The sequence below is a fragment of the Podarcis muralis genome, chromosome 1 (genome assembly GCF_964188315.1).
Source record: "Podarcis muralis chromosome 1, rPodMur119.hap1.1, whole genome shotgun sequence".
NCBI lineage: Eukaryota > Metazoa > Chordata > Lepidosauria > Squamata > Lacertidae > Podarcis > Podarcis muralis.
The window spans coordinates 16,804,775-16,824,645 of NC_135655.1; the positions used below are offsets into that span (position 1 = coordinate 16,804,775).

General features: G+C 45.9%; 1 protein-coding gene across 1 annotated transcript; it reads right to left on the reverse strand.

Moving 5' to 3' along the window:
* Positions 1 to 425: 425 nt before the first annotated feature.
* Positions 426 to 11,331, reverse strand: DLK1 (delta like non-canonical Notch ligand 1). The gene is made up of 5 exons (XM_028708951.2): positions 10,974 to 11,331; positions 8,001 to 8,064; positions 5,774 to 5,904; positions 3,928 to 4,072; positions 426 to 1,525 (listed from the first exon to the last, which is right to left on the reverse strand). Exons 1-5 carry the CDS (start codon positions 11,041 to 11,043, stop codon positions 817 to 819), a joined length of 1,119 nt encoding a protein of 372 aa, XP_028564784.2. The 5' UTR covers positions 11,044 to 11,331; the 3' UTR covers positions 426 to 816.
* Positions 11,332 to 19,871: the final 8,540 nt, after the last annotated feature.

The following is a 19,871-nucleotide window of genomic DNA, read 5'->3' on the forward strand; positions in this document are numbered from 1 at the left end:
AATAAAACAACTTAAAAATGGCAGGTGGGTTTTTGCGTGCCTTCGTGCCAAACTCAAAGTGGTATTTCTCTTTCATGCGCCTGGACTAGGCGTAGCCATGGCACCTTCCAGTTTTTGTTGGGACTACAATTCCAAGCTCTGTTAGTTAGAGTGCGGTGCTGTTAATGCCAAAGTTGCAGGTTCGATTCCCGTATGGGACTGCTGAATATTCCTGCATTGCAGGGGGTTGGACTAGATGATGCTCAGGGTCCCTGAGACATGGCCTGGAAGAGCCCCAAAGGCCACATAAGAGAGGCTTGGGGGTCCTGTTAGGCCCCAGCATCTGAAATTCTCTGCTCCTGAAAGAGAGCACCAGCCTGAACCAAATCAAAGTTAAAAGCCTCAGTGTCAATGAAGCACAGCAAAGACTCTTGAAAACAGATAAATCAATATAGCCCTTAAATATCCTTTATTAGAAAATAAGCACTGGAAAATGACTCAGAAGTAGCACGATGGCCAGACATGCTATACACAGTACAATAACACCAGTTCTCTTATTTTCCACAAAGTATCACCTGCCTTTTGTTTATTTTTAAAGGAAATAAAGATTCATGGGTTCACCACATATGATTCTGAGTGCGTATGTAGGTGGGAAATCATACTACAATGGGAATGGGAAATTTCTTTAGGTGACAAAAACACAGTCAATTTCTTGTCTGTCAACCGGTCCCAAAGCCAGGAAAAAAGGAAAGAAAAAGTAAAGCCAAGCACTTGAAACGTCAAGAGCACATGTTGCGAAATATAAGGCTTTGGGCACAGCTTGGTCCTTATTCATCCTCATTCATTAGTCAGTTTGATCTTCTCTGGGAAGATGATATTCACCGAAAGGTTCTCGCCTTCGTTGGCCTTGAGGAAGCAGTCCCTCTCCTTGCGTACCAGGTGACTGTACCTGGCATTCGCTAGCCACATTTCAAATCTGGAGAAGAAGATAATCCCGGTTGTACCCAGCACAACGAGACACGTCAGCAGGCCGAGGGCCAGGAAGCAGATCACCTGACTCTTACTGAGAAGCTGCTGCCTGTTTTCGATCGTCTCTTTTATGGTCAAGACGTCTGGCTCTTGGGGATGAACAGGTCTGTGGTGAGCTTTCGGGTGCGGGTGGTGATTCGGCCTGTGTTTAGCCTCTGCCCCGACGCTTGTGTTTCTGCTGGAAGAAGCACAGGTGACCCCGGCAAAGGGTGGTTTGCAAATGCACTCAAAGCTCCCGCCAGGGCGTTGGCGACACGTCCCACCATTTTTGCACGGGCCGCTCGTGCAGATCGTGATGGGACTGCTACACAACACACCTCCATAACCAGAGGGGCAGATGCAGCGGAAGCCCCTCCCGATATCGGTGCACGTCCCTCCGTTTTCACAGGGGTTCGACTCGCAGTCGTCCGTATCTATTTCGCAAAAAATCCCAGTGAAGCCAGGAAGGCACAGGCAGGAGGCGTGAGGAGCAAATCCGTTGTTGTCCACGCAGGTCCCTCCGTTCTGGCAGGGAGAACTGGAGTTCAAAACAACAAAGGCAGAAGGGGAAGTCCATGAAAAAATCACAAATGTTATTTCCCCTCCTGTAGAATGAAATAGCTCCACCCCCATTTATATACCTGTTACCTGAAGGAGCGTCTCCACCCCCATCGTTCAGCCTGGACACTGAGGTCCAGCTCTGAGGGCCTTCTGGAGGTTCCCCGATTACTAGGAGTGAAATTACAGAGAACCAGGCAGAGGGCCTTCTTGGTAGTGGCACCCGCCCTGTGGAACACCATCCCATCAGATGTCAAGGAAATAAACAACTACTTGACTTTTAGAAGGCATCTGAACGCAACCCTGTACAGGGAAGCTTTTAATGTTTGGTGTTGTTGTTTTCTGTATTTTTGTTGGAAGCCACCCAGAGTGGCAGGAGCAACCCAATCAGATGGGCAGGGTATAAGAAATCATTATTATTATATATCCAAAGCCAGGAACGAGCTGAGCTGGGAAGACATGTGCTAAGAGAGACGGAAAGTGGGGAGGGAAGGTAGCTTTGCCCTCCTTCACTCACATGCTCCTATTATTGCAGGAATTAGATGCTACCTGCTTAATGGGTGAATGGTAGAGGCATGTGAACAAACAAATCTGGCTGATACCACGATGCCCTATGCTTGGACTCCTCAACATGGGTGCATGTGAGCAACAAAGACTCTCCTCCCTGGAAGAGAGGGGAGTGGTTGTGGGCGGGAGCCCGAGCTTCGCCCCTGGCCGGGGGCCTTAGCCCCCGCCCCTCCTCACCTGGCTGGCGCCCACGCCCACCAGAGGCAGCCAACCAGGTGTCTCCGGGGGGCGTGTTTAGCAGCTTAATGCTGCGGCTCCAGCTCCGCCTCCTCCTCAGTCGTCGTCGTCCTGCAGCGAGTCACCCACCCTCCACTCCCATTTAGCTCAGGGTCTAGGTTTTTTGGCCTTGCTATGGACCTTAGGTTGGTCGCCCCGGTTGTCTGGGGGGGCTGGTAGGAATTTTTCCATTTGGCATTAGGCTTTTTGGTTTTTTCGCCTACCTCGTAGCAATCGTCACAACTTTTGTGGTATTGGTGGGTAGGTTAGGCATTGGATTCATGTGTGTCAAGGGCTAGGTGTGGCCATTGCCTATGCTATCTACCGTGGGTTATTCCGTTAAAGGAATCTGGCGGTCGTGTATTCCGTCCGATGCCTGCTTGGCGGGAGGCCATGGCACGACCCTCGGTGACATCAGGGGTGAGCCTATAGTTGGATTAGCATCAACAGGCTCCACCTACTGTTGAATAAACCCACCTCCTATAGTCATCCAATGCCTAAGCCAATACCTTTTCACTGCTGTAATCAATAAAGTTGTGGCCTTTTCTTTCCCATTAACCTTATATCACGTGTCCTTGTGTGTTTATTTCACATAGCGGGGGTCGGGCCCTCGATTCACAACACACACTCCTAATCCTTCTTTATCTGAGAGCATTTTGGCACTTTTTTCTTTTGGTGGAGACGGTTGTTGTGGTCTGCTCTGCTTGTTTTGCAGTGTGTTTGCCTGCTTGCAAGGCGGTGGTCTGCGCATTGCCAGTTTCTCTTCTGAGAAATGGGCACTTTGTGGTGCCCATGACAGTTTCCAAGTGTGCCCTGAAAGGTTGGGGACCCCTCCCCTGTATGCAAGGCCGGATTTAGGTTTGATGAGGCCCTAAGCTACTGAAGGTAACGGGGCCCTTATTATGTCCAGCTGTCCTTTGTCAACAAAGGGTCGCTGTTTTTTGTGTTGAATATATGCTATATGGTAATTTATGGACCTAATATGTATGTAAAGCCATTTGCACAGGCAGAATGTAGGCACCCTGTACAGTATATAGAAATGAGCAAAGCAGTGATATTTTAGGGAGCAGGCTAGCAGGCGGGGCCCATTGCTTACATCATAGGAGCCTACACAACACAAAACACTGTTGCTGTATGTAGGTTTTTTTGTTTTTGTTTTTATCTTATATTTGGAAATGTGCATCCAATTTTTTTGTTCCTTTAAATTTTGGGGGGGCCCCCAAGAGAGTGGGGCCCTAAGCTATAGCTTGTTTAGCTTATACAGTGATACCTCAGGTTACATACGCTTCAGGTTACATACGCTTCAGGTTACAGACTCTGCTAACCCAGAAATAGTACCTCGGGTTAAGAACTTTGCTTCAGGGTGAGAACAGAAATCGTACTCCTGCGGCGCAGCGGCAGTGGGAGGCCCCATTAGCTAAAGTGGTGCTTCAGGTTAAGAACAGTTTCAGGTTAAGTACGGACCTCCAGAACGAATTAAGTACTTAACCCGAGGTACCACTGTACGTAAATCTGACACTGCCTGTATGTAAATGCATGTAGGTGTCAGCCTAATAAAAGACGGCAGTAAGACACTCACAAGTTTTTATCCATATTTACCCGTTCACTACACAAGGGCCCTTTTTCATGTGGCAGTTTTCCCCGATATATCCTTGAGCACACAAACAAATGTATCCTCCATCGCCAGTTTCAATACAAGTGGTTGAGTTATTTGTACAAGGTTTTGAAGAGCAGGGATGAACATCTATATTAATAATACACAAAAAAATCCAAAAAAATCAACGTTATTTTCGTAGGATTACTGCAATCCTATACCCATTTACCTGGGAGTGAATCCCACACAGTTCAATGGGACTTATACCCAAGCAGACAGGTATAGAATTGCACTGTATGTTTATGAACATATGAATCTTGGGGTGCATGCACGCAAATCCGTTTGTAGCACAAAACAAGCAGTTTCCCCTCAATCTGGAATTCTTCATGCTTATCCTCAACATGCCATTTTCAATCTCAATTCATTCTGGATCCTGCGATCCAACAGAGCGGGTGTGGTCACTCGAGATACATGTGAAAACTTTCTCCTTAATTATGTTATTCCCAACTTAATTATGTGATTCACAGGCACATGTGTCAGGTGAATGAAGAAAGACGTGACAAAGTCAGTGGGCAGATGTGGATGCACCCCCTTAACTGAGACCACTTACATCTGTTTGCATCTGTTTTGAAATGGACACACTGTGGGATTTTCAGCTTTTTGAGAAGCAATGAGAAATTTGAATAACCTCAAATTTCCTACTTTAGTTCCCTCCCAGTGTCAGGAGGACATTGGTACTTCTAAGATTAAAACTACCGTATTTTTCACCCTATAGGCATCGCTCTGGGAGCTTGCGGGGGAAGCCCCCAGCCCCCAGAACGGGTCCCAGAGCGATGCTGGGCTGGGGGGATAGCTTCCTGAAGCCTGGAGAGCGAGAGGGGTCGGTGTGCACTGACCCCTCTCACTCTCCAGGCTTCAGCGAAAGCCTGCATTCGCCCCATAGGACACACACACATTTCCCCTTCATTTTTGGAGGGGGAAAAGTGTGTCCTATACGGCGAAAAATACGGTTTATACCAGTTTTCCCATTTGACATATAGTTTGGCCTTAAGTAGAACTTTGAGGGGAACGCGGGTGGCGCTGTGGGTAAAAGCCTCAGTGCCTAGGGCTTGCCAATTGAAAGGTTGGTGGTTCGAATCCCCACGGCGGGGTGTGCTCCTGTTGCTCGGTCCCAGCGCCTGCCAACCTACCAGTTCGAAAGCACCCCCGGGTGCAAGTAGATAAATAGGGACCGCTTTCTAGCGGGAAAGTAAACAGCGTTCCGTGTGCTGTGCTGGCTCGCCAGATGCAGCTTTGTCACGCTGGCCACGGCCTCTTAAGTGAGATGGGCGCACAACCCTAGAGTCTGTCAAGACTGGCCCGTATGGGCAGGGGTACCTTTACCTTTTACTAGAACTTTGAGGGTTGCCATATTCTGAAGAGCAAAAAAGAGGATGCTATGATGACTCTCGTTTTAAATACCCCTGCTATATGGAGGCTATAGGAGCTGTGATATATTGCTGGGGGGGGGGGGGAGAAGAAGAGAATAGGAAAGCAAGTCTTCAGCTGCCAGTTATTTCCATGTCTCATCCAGAAATTATGGCCAGAGACATTTTGGCAAATTGAAAAAATCCACCCGGACACAAATTTTACCCCTGAAAAAGAGGATGTGTCCTGGACAAAGAGGACACATGGCAACCCTGAGGATCTGCTCATCTGAACAGCTGCAACTCCAAGGTGCCTTCATTGCAAAAATGAGGGAGAGACATTGCTATTAAAGTAACTGTCTATCTGTAACACCAGGTGGTGCTGTAACCGTATGGATAGATCCGCCTGGATCTTGGGCAGAGGAAGCAAAAGAGATTTGCAAACCTGTGTCACAGAGGCTGCCGATCCATCCTTCTTCGCACATGCATTGCCACGGCTTGGCACAGGTCCCGTGCAGGCAGCCAGGGAAGGGGATGCACTGGTCACAGAGAGGGCCCTGCCAACCAGGCTGACACCTAAAGAAAAGACAGTCAAACAAGCCTGGATAGCTCAGATGGCTAGACTCTAGAGCATGGTGCTGATGATGCCAAGGTGGCAGGTTTGAGCCTCATATGGGACAGCTGCATATTCCTGCATTGCAGGGGGTTGGACTTGATCAGGCATAGGCAAACTCGGCCCTCCAGTGAGAGCCAGTGTGGTGTAGTGGTTAAGAGTGGTAGACTCGTAATCTGGGGAACCAGGTTCGATTCCCTGCTCCTCCACATGCAGCTGCTGGGTGACCTTGAGCTAGTCACACTTCTTTGAAGTCTCTCAGCCCCACTCACCTCACAGAGTGTTTGTTGTGGGGGAGGAAGGGAAAGGAGAATGTTAGCCGCTTTGAGACTCCTGCAAGGGGAGTGAAAGGCGGGATATCAAATCCAAACTCTTCTTCTCTTCTTCTTCTTCTCCAGATGTTTTGGGACTACAACTCCCATCATCCCTAGCTAACAGGACCAGTGGTCAGGGATGATGGGAGTTGTAGTCCCAAAACATCTGGAGGGCCAAGTCTGCCTATGTCTGGACTTGATGATCCTCGTGGTCCCTTCTAACTCTAGGATTCTATGATTATACGATATCAAGCCAGAATAAGCCCACCTTTGCAAATACAGTTAAGAGTTTGGAAAGTGTGAGCTTCCAAAAATAAGATGGCTTGATTTGACCAATCATGGACTATTCCTCTAATGGAATCCAATACACATAGCACAGCTACATGCCCACCTACATGTATTTACGGGACCACCTCTACTGGTCTGCCCTGCAGAGGACCTTAAGGTCCATGAATAATCATATTTTAGAGGTCCCAGGCCCTAAGGAAGTCAGATTATCCTCCACCAGGGCCATGGCCTTCTCAGTGATGGCTCCGACCTGGTGGAATGCTCTGTCCCATGAGACCAGAGCCCTGCAGGATTTAACTTACTTCTGCAGGGCCTGTAAGACATTCCACCTGGCATTCAATCTGAACTTAGCCTTTTATTCCCCTTCCTTCCCTGCCCAACCCCTTTTTATGAAGATTACCCACTCTGGGATCCCACAGCTAATTCTCCCCTGGTCTCCTCGCTGGCCCAAATAGGACTAATTTAGCCAGCTAGCCCTGGTGATCATCTAATGTTTATTGGATGGATTTCCCCCCTAAATTGATTTTTGAATTCTGAATTTATTGTTATTCATGTTTTATACTGTATTTTATGCTGTTTTTTTGTTGCATCAATTAAGTGTTTTAAATTTGTTGTTAGCCGCCCTGAGCCCGGTTTTCTGAACCGGGAAGGGCGGGGTATAAATAAATTTTTATTATTATTATTATTATTATTACTACAAGAGGGGACAAGTTTCGAAACACATATGCCTGGAGATAACGGGATTTCAAAATCACTTGTGTCTCGCATCTGAGCATCACACATAGAAACCCAGTTTAAAATAACATGCTTTTTCTTTTCTCTGCAAATAAAGTTTTTTTTAGGACTGTTACTATCAATGGCTATTGGCGTTCATCCTTTATGGAGGCAATATGCCTTGGAACAACAGTTGCTGCGAATCCTAGGCTGCTCTCGGCTTCTGTTTGTGGGCTTCCCATTGTGGCATCTGGCTGATGTGAGAACCGGATGCAGATCCAGCAGAGTTCTTCAGGATATCCTGTGATGCTTTAGAGAACTTTTTTCCCGGGGACAAACACTTTTAGTGCTTCATATCTGGATTGTTTAATTGATTATTTTTTAAATGCATTTCATATTTTGCATTGCATAATTGTAAAACACTTTGGGGTCCCTCTGGATGTGTGAAGTGTTATGCAAAGATAATAAATTAGCTAATTAAACAATTACTGTTGTTTCATTGTGCTGGGTAACCTTGTACCTCATAATTAACATTGGTCTGCTTTTTAAGTGTTGCACAGGCTGTAATAAATATAAATCAGGTGTGGGTAAAATGATGGCACGGTTATTAATTAAAGCATTGGTTACTGAATTACATTTTGCACACAAATATGCTCCTGTTAGTTGAAAACAGAACAGAGTTCAGAAGCATGATTAACTGAAACAAAGCGCTCTCTTGCTTGGGCATAAAAAGCTTAATTTACCTGCATTCACTTGAAACTTCACAATATCCATTTAGAGGATGACAACCAGGCTTACATTCGACACCTAAAATAGTAAGATTTACAACATAATATTGCAGAAGTGCTTCTAAAAAGAGCTCCTCGTTCTGTTTTAGAGTGAAGACCCCACTTTGATGATAGGATAAGATAAACTTTATTCGCATAAGCCAACGGCCATAGCAACATAAAACAAGAAATATATACAAATAAAATATATACAAATTAAAAAGACAGCAATGGGTAAAAAGGGCAATCAAATGGCCTAGAGTATCGTTCAGATAGTGGCCCTTAATCTCACTGCACCCTCGATAAACCTAGCAACCTTCGCTGTTGTCTGATCATTTTGATCTAAGACCCAACTTTATAATGACAATGTTACCCATGCAAATATTTCATTAGCAGCACAGCAGTTGACGAAAACATACGCATAGCTTTAGAACCTATATCTGTTTTCTAAGTTTGAAACTATTTCCTTCTAAATCAGACTCAGACCCTGAGTGTGGGTGCTTATATAGCCAAAACAGTACAATCCATGTACAGGAGGGAGATGTCAGCAGGCCTGGGAAACCCCAAGGTTTGCAAAAACACAAGGCATCTTTAGGGAAGGGGGGCAGGGAGGAAAACACCTCAGCGGTGTAATGAGGTCTGAGCATGCTTAGTAGGGCAGGAGGGGAGGGGCGGGAAACTGGAGATGGGATTTTCAGTGGTTGGAATCCAGAGAAGTAGTACTTCATACTGTAACATTTTGTTGCAGCTACTACTTGTGACAAGCCTCAGAGCTGAAAACAAAACGCAATACAAACTTCTAAATAGTATTATAATTGCCACTGATACAATAATGTTTTTGTTCATTAAATTTCTATCCTGAACTTCCTTCCCCAAAAGGCCAGGGTGACAAATAAGAAAACGGCAAAAGCATAAAATTTGATGCATATTTTTAAAAAGAAAAACCGCTGCGCAGAATTTCCAACACAAGTGATGCCAGTTTCAAGTTGTATAAAAGAACCCATCTGTGACTACTAATCCATTCTCATTTCATATTCATGCCCTTGGATATATTATTCTCCTTGAAACTTTTCCTTCGAAAGAAGTCCCATGGACTTCAAGGGAGCCTAAAGAAGTGCATTTAGGAGCAAAGATGACATCCAAATATCCCACAACATAAACACTAAATGTGTCCAACAATGATGCTTGATTGAGAAAAAACTAATTTGGTTAAACTGCAAAGAAATGCAAAGGTTAATTGAAGCTCATTACATTAATAGTGTTGTGAAATGTATCACCTAAGTAAGACAAAATAAAATCAGGCTTTGCTGCCAGAAGCTGTGCATGTTTACTCGGAACTAAAATCTGCAATCCTGTGCACACTTGCTGGGATCAAGCCTCGCTGAACACAGTGGAGCTTGCACCTGGGTAAATATACACTAGACTCAAAGGCCACAGTCACATTATATACACTTATTTGGCATTAAATCTTGTTGAACTCAATCCTACGAGCTATAAGACAGTGGAAAATACTATACCAGATCCTGACACTGCAATATATTTAAAGAATGTAATTGTAAAATCATACATAGATCTGGACCATGAACCAAAGTTTCTTCTGAAAAACATATGATGCATTTAAGGACAAAGTTATATTTGAACTCATTCTTCTGCTTAGGAGAACAATGATCACATAGGCTGACCACAAACACAGTGAATTCCGAAGTTAACTGATATGTGAAACATTTAATAGAACTAGGCAATAGAACCCCATCTCCCCCCCCCCCTTCATCTTTTGCAAAAATGAACAGGCATACCAACATCTCAACACTGGCAGAACAATCCTGAGCCCGGCTTTGGCTGGGGAGGGTGGGATATAAATAAATTTATTATTATTATTATTATTATTATTATTATTATTATTATTATTATTATTAATGTCTACTCAGAAGTCCTATTATATCACTGCAGTCCCTAGAAGCACTGAAAGTTCAGTTTTTAAGTTTCACCGGCAGAATTAAGCATGCAGTTATAACTGCTCCGCTTAAATAAATGGAACTGGAATTTATCTCCGAACGGATCATGCCCTTAAAACAAATACAATGTGTGAAATTTCTGTGCAACGTAGCTCACACTGAAACATGTTATTACACAAGCTGGATCTTATCAGCTGACACTTTCCCAGCCTTAATCTCAAACACACTTAACCATCAATGACCTTAAACCAGGAGCAAATAGCATCAGATGGAGAATGCAAATAACTTTCTGTAGTGGTGCAGTAATAAAACTGCTAGCACATTTGCAAAGCTAAGCAGGGTTTCTATGATTCTGTAAACTGAGGGGCTGGGGGAGACGGGACAGGACAGAGAAACGACACTCCCCCCCTCCAATAGTTGGAAGATATTCACAACAGGAAAGCTTTACAGTGGCATTAAAAGCTTTGTTTAAAAATAATACTGAGGATTGGGAGAAAGTTTGCAGTCTTTACAGCTGCTACCTATAGAGGGGAGGCAACCTACCCCGCCCGCCCCCCGACATGGAAGAAAACGACAGATGGAAAAGTGGGCGTTCCTTTTCAAAATGAGTTTTTAAGGACTGTTTTACTAAATATCGAAAATGGGGTTATTAATAGAGATGGGTGCGAGGGAGATAGTACGGTGCACGGCGGCCAGTTTTTGGATCTACAAGCAATGGCATGGATGCGCAATTCGCTCTCTCGCTCCGCATCCCAATTGAGCGGAAGAGAGAACAAAACTCCTGAGAGCCACACGACCTGCTCCAAGGGAGACAGAAGCACGAGCAAAGAACAACAAGACAAAGGACTCGCGAGGGACAGAGTGTGGACCCCACTTGATGCGCCCTGCCTTGGGCGCAACACGCAAACGCGAGATGGATTCGTTTACTCGCGAGTAAGCATGCACAGCCTTGCGCCGGACGCCGAGGATCCCATTCCCACCGGGATCTCCTTACCTTGGGCAAGAGGGATGCTAGCAAGCGGCCACAAGAAGTAACAGATGAATTTGGCAGCCTTGAACCCCATCTCCAAAAATCGCGCCTGGGGAAGGGGGTCATGCCCCACGCCACAGGGGAGGAGACGAAGGCGACGCGCGCCTCGGCTGGCTCGGCTCACGACAGCTGTCCCATCCGCAAACAGATGCGCAGCGTCTCCCGCTAGAGACTCCCTCCTTTCTTTCTTTTCCTAGGAAGGGAAGGGAGGGAGGTCCGCCCGCGCGTCTTCCGCAGCAGGAGGAGCGGGGAGGGCTCTTCTTGCGGAGAAGCGACCCTTCCCACCCCCTCCCAAGCTTGGGCGAGCCTCTTACGTTCTGGGGAAGGAGGCGGAGGGAATGGGCGCATTCTCACGTGCACGCCGCCACCTCGCGGGGAATCCAATATTACCTGCACGTGAGGAAAGGAGAGAAATGGGGGACCCCGAGGCGAAGGGGGCGCAGTGGAATTAGACAAGCCACCTAGGGACGGGGCGCCGGGGGTTGGTGGGGATGGGTTTAGGGTGGGGTTTTTTTGGGGGGTGCATCCCCTAGTTTGACTCCGCACGACACTTGCACGCGCCCCTCTCCTTTGTTCTCCGCCTGTTGCTTCCAAGCTGGCCAATCGACACACACCGCCGGGGTTGGGGGCAGAAAGGATAGCTTGCGGGGAGTAGAGATAGCTCCGCTTCTTGGAGGCGCGCAGGGTGCGCAGGAAAGGGGCGCGCTCGCTTAACTTGGCCAGGAGGTGGCGCTAGCGAGAAAAGCCCACCTTCCTCTTCGCGAAGCTAAAGCGCTGCAGCGGCTGCGGCTGTCCGCACTGCCCGAGCCCCGGGGAGGTTCCAGCCCTTGGCACCCGCGAAGAGCGGGCAGAGGGAGTTTGCTCCAGCCTTATCGCGGATCTGCTCGCTTTGGGAGCGCGTGGCGGAGCTGCCTGGGTTAGGGCGCGCTGCCTGCCCGGTGTTCACTTATCGGGGACCAGCAGAGCCTATGTGCCTTTTTTAGTTTATTTGTGGCTCTACATTTTGATTGTTGTTTATTTCAACTTAATATCCCTCCTAGGGTTGCCGGCTTTGTTCTGGCAAAATACAGGACAGACCTGGGCGGTTGGTGTTGAAGTGACTTCAAAACAGTTCCATTACAATCTATTGCAGTTTAACAGGATGGCCCCTCTGGAATTGGTCACACAAACAAATTTGTAAACCATGGACATCAATATGCCAGCCCATAACCCCTCTCATTTAATCCAGTTGCCGATGGCTTGTTTGTAATATCTCCATGACCCATTTACAGTACAATGGTACCTCAGGTTACAGACGCTTCAGGTTACAGACTCCGCTAACTCAGAAATAGTACCTTGGGTTAAGAACTTTGCTTCAGGATGAGAACAGAAATCACGCGGTGGCGGCAGCAGGAGGCCCCATTAGCTAAAGTGGTACCTCAGGTTATGAACAGACCTCCAGAACGAATTAAGTTCTTAACCTGAAGTACCACTGTATTGAAGCCCCATCTGGTGGAAGCATCCTTTGCCAGGCCATATCATTTCATATTTATTTACACAAATAGGCAGAAGCCAGGCCACTGCTCTTTTTTGGGGTGGCCCCAAACTGAAAGGCACTCAGTCACCTGAGTTTGCTGTTGACGGTATCCCACTCCAGTATCCCTGCCAAGAAAACTGAAGACAGGAGTGCCTGGCGTGCTCTGGTCCATGGGGTCACGAAGAGTCGGACACGACTAAATGACTAAACGACACAAAGTACAGTGTATTGAGCTTTCTTGTATTTTTTTTTTTTTTAAGGATGACTGAAATGACGTGTAGGAGATGCTTCTTTGATTTATCGCAGTGTCCGGCAAATAGTAAAAGAAATGTGCATTCTCTCACTGGTGGTGCTTTCCGCCCCACACTGATTTAGTGACAACAGAAGAGGCTGAGGTAGGGCTGACCCTAATTGTTTGGTTACTATAGCAATGCATTGCCAAGAGGGAGCAAACCGTTGGTTTGGAGCAGCTTTTTCTGTCATGCAATGGAGAGATCTTAACTAAAACAACAATTGAAACACTGCCATTGTAATGGGAGCTAAGCTGTCACTTCCCTCCATGGTAGGTGTCCGACACCAACCGTGCTTCTAAAACAGCTTTGATATATTTGGCTATGAGTTCAGATGGAGTTGCAGATATATTTGTACGTCGACCATGTCGCAGGAAACCCTCTCCCCAATCATTCAGTTTGTACAAACTTGACACACACACACTCACACACTACATACGCTGCGCTTCTGTTATAAATTCATAGAAAATCAACCATACATCGGATCTGCACTGTTCCACTTTTATTTTACTCCATGAAGGAAGGACTACAAAATGGGGGAGGTTTGATACAGGACAGCCATAATCCCTTGAGCATACCAGCACATACACAGGAGCCCTGCCCAGTTGCTATGCCAACCCTGATGGTCCTAGACAGAAGACCATCAAGATCACAAAGAACTTGCATATAGGAGTGGATTCAGCACGGACTGGAACAAAGGACAGTGATCAGCTCTTCCCTCAGGGGGCAGGAAACTGCAAACTCCCCTTTGTCACCTGGAAAGTACTCATGGGGAGGGGGGAAAGGAGGAACCAGCCAAGTGACAAGATACTCAGGTTACCTCCACAACTCCTCCCTCAACCCCTCCTTTTTGTGATGTAGTCTTAGGGGTGTAGTTTGGGGGATTAGTAACTAATAAAAGTTGGGGTCTTCTTTTGTTCTGGGCTTCCATTTTGCTTCATCTTGTTGTGGGTGGGAGTCCTGTCGCGACAGTTTCCAGTAAAGGCCAAGCCTACAGGCTGCTGTTTTGCTCCAAATTGTCCTGGTTGGTATCTTTGTTTTTTCGTCCAAGGGAGCCCTCGGATTCCTCCGTTAACAACCATAACACCACAGGCAAACCATGTAGGCAATGCAAAATGGAGATTCGGAAACAAAAGGCCTTTCCTGTTCAATATGAGAAAAAATAGTAATCCAGCGAGCATTGAAGCAGATGAAAGATGTAGTTCAGAACCAGCTTGGAAATGTAGGTGAATATAAGACTATGACTCATAATTGATTCCTCCAAGGTTTCACCCCATCTGGTAGCTTTTCAAACATGGTCTACAGGCAGGGATGTGAAACCTGTGGCCCTCCAGACGTTGGACTTCAGCTCCCATCATCCCTGGCCATTGGCCATGCTTGCTTGAGGCTGATAAGAGTTGGAGTTTAAGAATAGGTGGAGGGCCCCATGTTCCTCATTTGTGAGCTACAGAAAATCACATTAGGAGTTTCTCAGTGTTCAATTAATGAACTAGCTAGGATCTAAACAATCAAATAAACAACATTGCAGTCTCAGTTTCAGAGATTGATTTTTAAGACTTCTGCTCTACTGAAGAAAGAAAGAAAGGTAGGATTTGCAGGCCCCATTGGGTTTAATGAGGCTTACTTCTGAGCAGATGTTATAGGTTTGCACTGTTGGGTAAATAAATGTCCATTGAGAAGTAAGTCCCACGGAGTTCAATAGGATTTTGGATGCCCTAAACATGTGGAGAGGCACAGGCCCCACATCCTTGCCACAACTGTGAATTCCTTGAAGGAAAAATGGGCTTGAAAACTGAGCTTTATATGGATCACCCAGCCTGCTGGCATAGCACCTTAGCAGGTAACGTTGTCTTCTGCCTCAAAATAGAATAAAAGTATAAATACCTTTGTGATTGATGAGGACTACCCAAATGTGAATGGCAGGCTAGACTATTCACTCTGCACTGCAGTGTGACTGCTTGACATTTCCGCTCTTGAGGCAACCAACTTTATTTTATTTTGGATAATTAAACAACCTTTAATTAAATGGCACTGAAGCTGAGCAGCCTTGAGTGTTTTAAAATAAAAGGAGTACAACACATGCCCTCTTACTGTCTTTGCAGCAATGCTGGAGAGGAAAAATAGATTAATTATGTTGCTTTGTTTATCTTGTACTGTGTGAGGAAGTTACTTGGTGTGTGTGTGTGTGTGTGTGTGTGTGTGTGTGTGTGGTGTGTGTGTGGTGTGTGTGTGTGCATGAGAGAGAAGATATTGAACCAAAACTGTTCAGAGAAATCCAAATTAATGCCACCAACCTTTCCTTGTGTGAGATGTTGGCTAGTTAGATCATTATTCGTTTCAAAACCCCTTTTAACAAATTCCCATTCATGGGGACACAACCTGAATGGGTATTGGAGATGGGGGCGAAGTTTCATCTCTCTCTTTCAGTGACATCCCCCTCTCTCTACCCCAAAAGTAGATAAAAGCAGTTTGCACCTTCCTCCTCCAACCTGGAGTTTCTTTCCAGAAGCCTGACTTCATTTCCTAACTATTGTTCTTGTTAGCAAAGTCTTCCTGATGTTCAAACTAAGTCTTTCCTTTTCAGCCTGAAGCCATTTCCTCTTGGCCACAGAAAACAATCAGCTACTAAGGGCACAAGAAGATGTGACAGCAGCAGATCCCATGCTCAGATCTGCTGGTTTTGTTTTGTTTTGCTTTGTTTTTTTTTAAAAAAGTTTAATAGCAACTAGGACACCATTGTCTGGTCCCACTGGAAATGGGAGCACAGGAGGCACAGACACCAACCATAGGTGCAGCCAGAGGCAATGAGAGACGCCGCCAATTAATTCTAGTTTTGTCTCCATTCGCTTCATTCACACCATCCATGCAAAGTAATATGATACCACTTTAAACAGTCACAGCTTCCCCCAAAGAATTCTGGGAGCTGTCATTAACTAAGGGCACCGAGGGCTATTAAGAGACCCCCTATCCCCACCACAGAGCTACAATTCCCATAATGGTTTAATCATTGATCCCCTTTAACAGGGGACTGGGATTTAACCCGCACCACTCTGAATTTTGCAATGCAGTTCTCCAGTTAAGTAACGTGTACAAAAATGTATATAACAGGGTAAAGTGTTGTAATGGTTCTAGGGGTTGCTCGTGCGTAAGTTGCTGCCACTCCTGGCTAGGTTGCCTGGTTGAACCCTCTCTGTCTGGACAGCCTCAAATTTCGTGGCTGTCTCAGTCGCTGGCAGAATCCGTCAGTGGGCGTCTCTTGAACCTTTTGCAGCATAAAAGCTGTTTGACGCCAAGTCTCCTCCTACTCTCCCTGTGCGGAAGTCTCCTGCGCAGGGAGGGTGTGGGCAGCGGAGGACCCGTACTCTCTCCGCTGGTCTCCAGTGAAGAGTTCTGGAGCCTCCCCTCCGATTCCCCCATCTGCCCCCCTTCTCCACTGGTGTTACGCTGATTTTCTTCCCTCGTAGATGGGCTGCCTCTCTCCCTACTAGGACCCTCTCCGGCATCCCTCTGGAGCCCTCCCTCTGCCTCTAGCTCCGATGGCAGTTCCCTGACAAGTGTGTATAAGAATGCGTATGTTAGAATTATAAGGGGGAATTGCTTTGCCAAAATGGGTATATTAGATGTGTACATTTGGCAAGATTGGCACTAAAATGCTGCACAATTGTCATGTGGACTTGTTTTACACACACACACAACTGATGTGGGCACTGAACTGAAGACCTAAAAATTAAGGACGTGAATTAAACTGAAATGGACAAGATTTGTCCATTGCTATTCCCAGGTAGAGGGTCAGATTGGGTGTCAGGAAACCACTTTGTATCAAAATAAGTTGAGGAGGAGGCCTTGAGGTCCAACTTGTCCAACCCACTACTCAATGCAGGAAAACTAGACTTAGATTATTCCTAATAGTTGGCTGTCCAGCCATTGCTTGAATGCCTCCAGTGAAGGAGAGCCTGCTATCCCTCTAACTGGTTCCATTGGTGAAGTGTCCTTTCCATGAAGAAGTTTCTTCTGTGTTTAAGCCAAGGTGGTGCCCACCAGAAGTTGTTGGACTCCAATTCCCATCAGCCCCAGCCAGTATGGCCAATGCTCTTTCTGTGAAGTATTGTTGCCTTTAGGGAGGTATTTTTATATGCAACGGCTGCAGCTCGGACTTTGGTGGCAAAGGGGTGGAAGGAAGAAGAAGTCCCAACAATAATGGATTGGCATAACAAGCTACAATAATTTGCTGAAATGGCGCAGTTGACAAATAGCCTGAGAGGCAATTCAAAACAAAAATTTATGGAAAAGTGGGATAGATATATGTTCAAAAATACAGTAAAGATTCGCTATCTATGCTAGCATTCGACTGACGTTGGAGAGAGACTGAGTTGAGAAATAAGACCAAGGGTACATATTGATATAAAAGGTAAAGGTATTAGATAAAATGTAAAGAAATATACAATAGTATGAGTACAATAGTGCAAGTACATAAATAGGTACCGCTCTGGCGGGAAGGTAAACGGCGTTTCCGTGCGCTGCTCTGGTTCGCCAGAAGTGTATACCTGTGAAGAGATCCAAGATTTAGAACCTCAAAGCCAAAGTGAGAGCATTTGGGTCAAAATTAAGGGAGAGAAGAATAACAGTGACCTCATTGTGGGAGTTTACTATAGATCCCCAAGCCAAACGGAGGACATAGATGATGCCTTCCTGGAACAGATGGCCAAGCATGCAAAAGGAAGGGAGATAGTAGTAATGGGGGACTTCAATTACCCGGATATTTGTTGGATGTCAAACTCAGCCAAGAGCATAAGGTCAAACAGATTCCTCACTGCCCTTGCAGACAACTTCATTGTCCAGAAAGTGGGAGAAGCAACAAGAGGAACAGCCATTTTAGATCTGGTCCTAACCAATGTTGATGGTTAGTGGGGTAGAAGTGGAAGGATCATTAGGCGCGAGTGATCATGCTCTTCTGAAGTTTACTATACAGCGGAAAGGAGCAGCCAAGCATACTAGGACTCAATTTCTCGACTTTAAGAAAGCCGACTTCATAAAGCTTAGGGAAGTGCTGGGTGAGATCCCATGGACAGTAATACTAAAAGGAAAGGGAGTTCAAGATGGCTGGGAGTTTGTTAAGAGGGAGATAGTAAAAGCACAACTTCAGGCAATACCAATGAGACGGAAACATGGAAGGTGCCAAAAGAAGCCAGGGTGGCTATCTAAAGAACTTTTAACTGAGTTAAGATTAAAAAAGGATGTGTACAAAAAATGGAAAAGGGGGGAAACCACCAAAGAGGAATTCAAACAAATAGCCAGCACGTGTAGACACAAAGTCAGAAAAGCTAAAGCACAAAATGAACTCAGGCTTGCTAGAGAGGTTAAAAGCAACAAAAAAGGCTTTTATGGGTATGTTCGTAGCAAAAGGAAGAACAAAGAAACCGTGGGGTCACTCAGAGGAGAAGATGGTGAAATGCAAACAGGGGACACAGAAAGGGCTGAACTCCTCAATGCCTTCTTTGCCTCAGTCTTCTCCGATAAAGAAAACAATGCCCGACCTGAAGAATTTGGAGCAAATGATTCAGCAGAGGAAACACAGCCCAGAATAACTAAGGAGATAGTACAAGAATACTTGGCTAGTCTAGATGTATTCAAGTCTCCAGGGCCAGATGAACTGCATCCAAGAGTATTAAAAGAACTGGCAGATGTGATTTCAGAACCACTGGCAGTCATCTTTGAGAATTCCTGGAGAACAGGCGAAGTCCCGGCAGACTGGAGGAGGGCAAATGTTGTCCCTATTTTCAAAAAGGGGAAAAGAGAGGACCCAAATAATTACCGCCCAGTCAGTCTGACATCAATACCAGGGAAGATTCTGGAGCAGATCATTAAGCAAACAGTCTGTGAGCACCTAGAAAGGAATGCTGTGATCACCAATAGTCAGCATGGATTTCTGAAAAATAAGTCATGTCAGACTAACCTGATCTCGTTTTTTGACAGAATTACAAGCCTGGTAGATGAAGGGAACGCAGTGGATGTAGTCTACCTTGATTTCAGCAAGGCATTTGACAAGGTGCCCCATGATATTCTTGTAAAGAAGCTGGTAAAATGCGGTCTTGACTATGCTACCACTCAGTGGATTTGTAACTGGCTGACTGACCAAACCCAAAGGGTGCTCATCAATGGTTCCTCTTCATCCTGGAGAAGAGTGACTAGTGGGGTGCCACAGGGTTCTGTCTTGGGCCCGGTCTTATTCAACATCTTTATCAACGACTTGGATGATGGACTCAAGGGCATCCTGATCAAATTTGCAGATGACACCAAACTGGGAGGGGTGGCTAACACCCCAGAGGACAGGATCACACTTCAAAACGACCTTGACAGATTAGAGAACTGGGCCAAAACAAACAAGATGAATTTTAACAGGGAGAAATGTAAAGTATTGCACTTCGGCAAAAAAAATGAGAGGCACAAATACAAGATGGGTGACACCTGGCTTGAGAGCAGTACATGTGAAAAGGATCTAGGAGTCTTGGTTGACCACAAACTTGACATGAGCCAACAGTGTGACGCGGCAGCTAAAAAAGCCAATGCAATTCTGGGCCTCATCAATAGGAGTATAGCATCTAGATCAAGGGAAGTAATAGTGCCACTGTATTCTGCTCTGGTCAGACCTCACCTGGAGTACTGTGTCCAGTTCTGGGCACCACAGTTTAAGAAGGACACTGACAAACTGGAACGTGTCCAGAGGAGGGCAACCAAAATGGTCAAAGGCCTGGAAATGATGCCTTATGAGGAACGGCTAAGGGAGCTGGGCATGTTTAGCCTGGAGAAGAGGAGGTTAAGGGGTGATATGATAGCCATGTTCAAATATATAAAAGGATGTCACATAGAGGAGGGAGAAAGGCTGTTTTCTGCTGCTCCAGAGAAGCGGACACGGAGCAATGGATCCAAACTACAAGAAAGAAGATTCCACCTAAACATTAGGAAGAACATTAGTCATGCTGGCCACATGACCCGGAAGCTGTATGCCGGCTCCGTTGGCCAATAAAGCGAGATTAGCGTTGCAACCCCAGTGTCGGT